This window comes from Zea mays, chromosome 4 (assembly GCF_902167145.1).
Source record: "Zea mays cultivar B73 chromosome 4, Zm-B73-REFERENCE-NAM-5.0, whole genome shotgun sequence".
Lineage (NCBI taxonomy): Eukaryota > Viridiplantae > Streptophyta > Magnoliopsida > Poales > Poaceae > Zea > Zea mays.
The window spans coordinates 1,286,841-1,290,354 of record NC_050099.1 but is presented as its reverse complement, the minus strand read 5'-3'; the positions used below and the strand labels follow the sequence as shown (position 1 = coordinate 1,290,354).

Sequence of the window (3,514 nt, the reverse complement as noted above, 5' to 3'; positions counted from 1 at the left end):
CTAGTGGAATAACAAAAGAGTTGAAGAGTGCAAAAATTAGTAAGTGTTTGATTACCTCCCATATTTACATTTGTGTGGTGAAACAATTTTGTTAAGAATGCTAAAGAGATGAGTACCTGAATTTCAATGGTATTCTTCTATAGTGCAATAACTGATGTGGAGAAGTAGAGATGGAGGGGGTTGATGATGTAGATTAAAGCCATTTGGTAGCATGGAATAGTTTGTTTGACCCTTCTGGCATTAGCATTGTAGTTTTGGTTTCAATTTAAATAATTTAAGTTAGTGGTGTTGAACATAGATTCCAAATCTCTGGTGTTTGGTGTTGTGATAACCTTTGAGGTTGATCTGAAAGTAAGGGGCTATTGAATGAGTTATTTATGTTATCATTTTTTGTGGTTACATGTGGTGTAGCATTGTAGCCTTTTGTATGAAATGTTGACCCTGTAAATAATCTGTTAAGAGTTGCTCAAACTCCTGGTATCAAGCTACTGTTGTTAATCGATCTCTGATCTGCATGTTGTACTAACATGCCCCATGCACCAAGTGCCTTCTGTTGGTAATATTATCTTTCTTTTGCAACAAGAAACACTGATGCTTGAACAAGTGTCTAACCTTCATTGGCATCATGGGTGCCACATGATCCCAAATTATGTTGTAATGAATGTTTTACTCCCCATGTGTATTATTATATAGCTTTTCCATGTTTTAACCGTATTTTGTAAATCAAGTGGGCTATATTTAATTTGGTGGAGACTTGTAATTCTATTTTTGGGATCCTCTTGCTGGCAATAAGGCAAGATGGAGTTCATTTGTACTGCATCTACGACTCATAGTCTTAGCGTCTGATTAGTTTACTGTGCCCACACATCCAGTCCCACGCGAGCCTGACCGACTAGGTACGATCATTTCTGGTGTATGTGCAGATGCAGGTAAATGGCCTCAGAATGACTTATTTTGCATCTACTCATGCAGTCACCGTTCCTCACGTACATGCAATCAAACAGACGATCAACCAAAGTCAACGCACGCGATGATTCAGGATAGAATGGTGCGGGTAACCAGTCTGGTGGTTAAAGTATGCTCCTAGCTGTTCATGTGAAATATGGTAGAATTTTTTGTTTTTCTTCCTTTAACTTAATGATGTAGCATGTCATTTGATGTTTTATTACTACCATTAAATAGCCCATTACTGTACAAACTTTGAACCATCACAATTGTCCAAATGGCTTGTTGTAAGTTTTGTTGGATTTATGCATCTTATTGGTCTCTATATTGTATCCACTTATCTTCAATTTTGATTTTTTTGTGCACTTGGCTCTCTTCTTCTTGGATCTAATGAAGTAGTTAGAAGTGCTCTTTATAAATCTTAGTGTTATCTTATTGTATGGTTTTTTTAATCCATCACCAATAAATATTTGAATGCTCTGTTACGCTATCAAAGGTTTAACATGCCTTGCTATGTCATTATTCATTATCACCTTGTTATATCATGGCGAATTGGATAGACAATGCCAAATATTTTTAGTAAGTTAATTATTATTTAATATATTATATGCATTTTGGTAAATATTCTACGTCAAGTCTATCACGCTTCGCACAAATATACACCCAGGACAACCTCCTGCTCTTTATTTAACATCAAATACCTGGAAGTAATTATGTAGCCACATCAACTTCTCTGGCCCTTTGCTCGGAGTTTTCTGGGTTGGCAAAAGAAGTATCTTCCATTCCTCCTTAAATTAATTATGTTTCCATCATATGGTGAGTTTGTGTATGAGTTTTGAAATTTGTATATAAATATATTATTATATTATAAAGGTTTGAGCTGCAGTTATACATGGACATTGTAGTTATTTTTTATGAACAATTGATCGTTGGATAGAGACCTCTCCGATTGGAATATGTTTAAATAAGTATCCTAATTAAACAAGCTCTACATGACTGATATATAAAAACCGTAGGGACATTTAGTAAGTATTATTATTTTGAAGATGCAATCCATGGATGTGGTCGTCATTTCCTGGATGTCGGCGGTGGGCAGAAGGTGATGAGGTACCGGCTGGCCTTGCACCGGTTCAGCGAGGTGGCGTCGTCGTACGCGTAGCTGTAGGCCTTGGGGCACACGGCCTTGAAGACGTGGGCGAAGATGGTGGGGCGGCACCTGTCCGGCGACGCGTAGTCCCCCGTGCAGCAGTACCTGTCCCCTCCCATGGCCTTGCAGGCGCTCCGGCAGCCGGCCACCCTCCCCTCGCGGTCCCTCACCTCCAGCGCCGACGGGCAGCAGACGTTCAGGTCCGCCTGGCACCCGGCCACGCCGCACCCGGCGCCGCCGCCCACGGGGGCCATGGACACCGGCGCGTTGAAGCCGTCCACCAGCGACACGTCGTAGAAGTGGAGCGGGGACTTGGGGGTGCCCAGCGTCATCTCCACCACCGTGGCCGGGGCGGCGCCGGGCCGCCCGTCGCAGCGGAGCACGCCGCCGCAGTCCCCCGTCGCGCACTGCCCCCGCTCGCGCTGGTCGAAGGAGCAGCCGCGCCGCGGCCACACGCGGCCGGACCACCCCACCGGCACGTCGAAGGCCGCCTCGTCGCCGGGGGCCAGGTGGAGGCCGCCCGACTGCGGCGTCGGCTGGCCGGCGGTGCCCAGAAGCCCGGGCCAGATGGATTCCGCGCAGTTGTTCACCAAGATCAGCTGGATGGTGCCACTCCCACCTGCGTGCATGCACAGTCTGAATGAAATAATGCTGCTGCTCATCGCAGCTCTTGTGATGTCATATAAGTAGAACACGTACGAGTGCTGGCGACTAAGAATGCCACCGTGACGAAGCTGTACTTGATGAGGAGCTTATTAGAGGCCAAGGCCATGGTGGTGGCTTTCGATCTTAATAATATACGTGCAGCAGTGGCTCAAGCTTGCTGCTGCTGACCCCATCCTCCAACTGCATATAGTTCTATATATATATGTAGTTAAAGATGCAAATCAAAAGCATTATATATATATTGCGGCGGCGGACTGGAGCTAGGTAGCCGTAGCACACTAGCACCGGTGATCTTTACTGCCTTTTGCTCATCTGAAGCTAGGTTGCTCTTGCTTGGAGCAACTAATAAAGTTTTGATTCTGACAACATCACTACATAGTGTAGTGGCTCCCATATCATGATCCCACGCTGGCTTTTGCTGTCCACCTTAGTCCCTGTTCGGTTGCATTGCGATTTGCGAGTGAATTGGAGGGGATTGATGATGATTAAATCCCTTCATATTCAAAATTAAATAGAGAGGGATTTAATCTCCTCTAATCCCTGTTAATTCACCCCCTAATTTAACAAAAAGCCCTTAATGTTCACTTTCCTGATGGTTACAACAGGATATGTGTAGTGTTCATCTGCAACTTAATTAGGATAGATAGATGACATTTTTTTCCCGGGAAGCAAGGGATTGCAATCTCAGGATCTATCTATTCCTTGCTTTCGATTTGGGGTACGCTTCTTCTTTCCTCGTCAGCCTCGCCCGACATT

At 44.6% G+C, this 3,514-nt stretch overlaps 1 protein-coding gene across 1 annotated transcript; it reads right to left on the bottom strand.

Moving 5' to 3' along the window:
• Nucleotides 1-1,867: 1,867 nt before the first annotated feature.
• LOC103652662 (thaumatin-like protein) lies at nucleotides 1,868-2,965 on the bottom strand. The gene is made up of 2 exons (XM_008679598.3): nucleotides 2,792-2,965; nucleotides 1,868-2,711 (listed from the first exon to the last, which is right to left on the bottom strand). The coding sequence occupies exons 1-2, from the start codon at nucleotides 2,862-2,864 to the stop codon at nucleotides 2,014-2,016; spliced, it is 771 nt and encodes a 256-aa protein (XP_008677820.1). The 5' UTR covers nucleotides 2,865-2,965; the 3' UTR covers nucleotides 1,868-2,013.
• Between the last annotated feature and the right edge of the window lie 549 nt (nucleotides 2,966-3,514).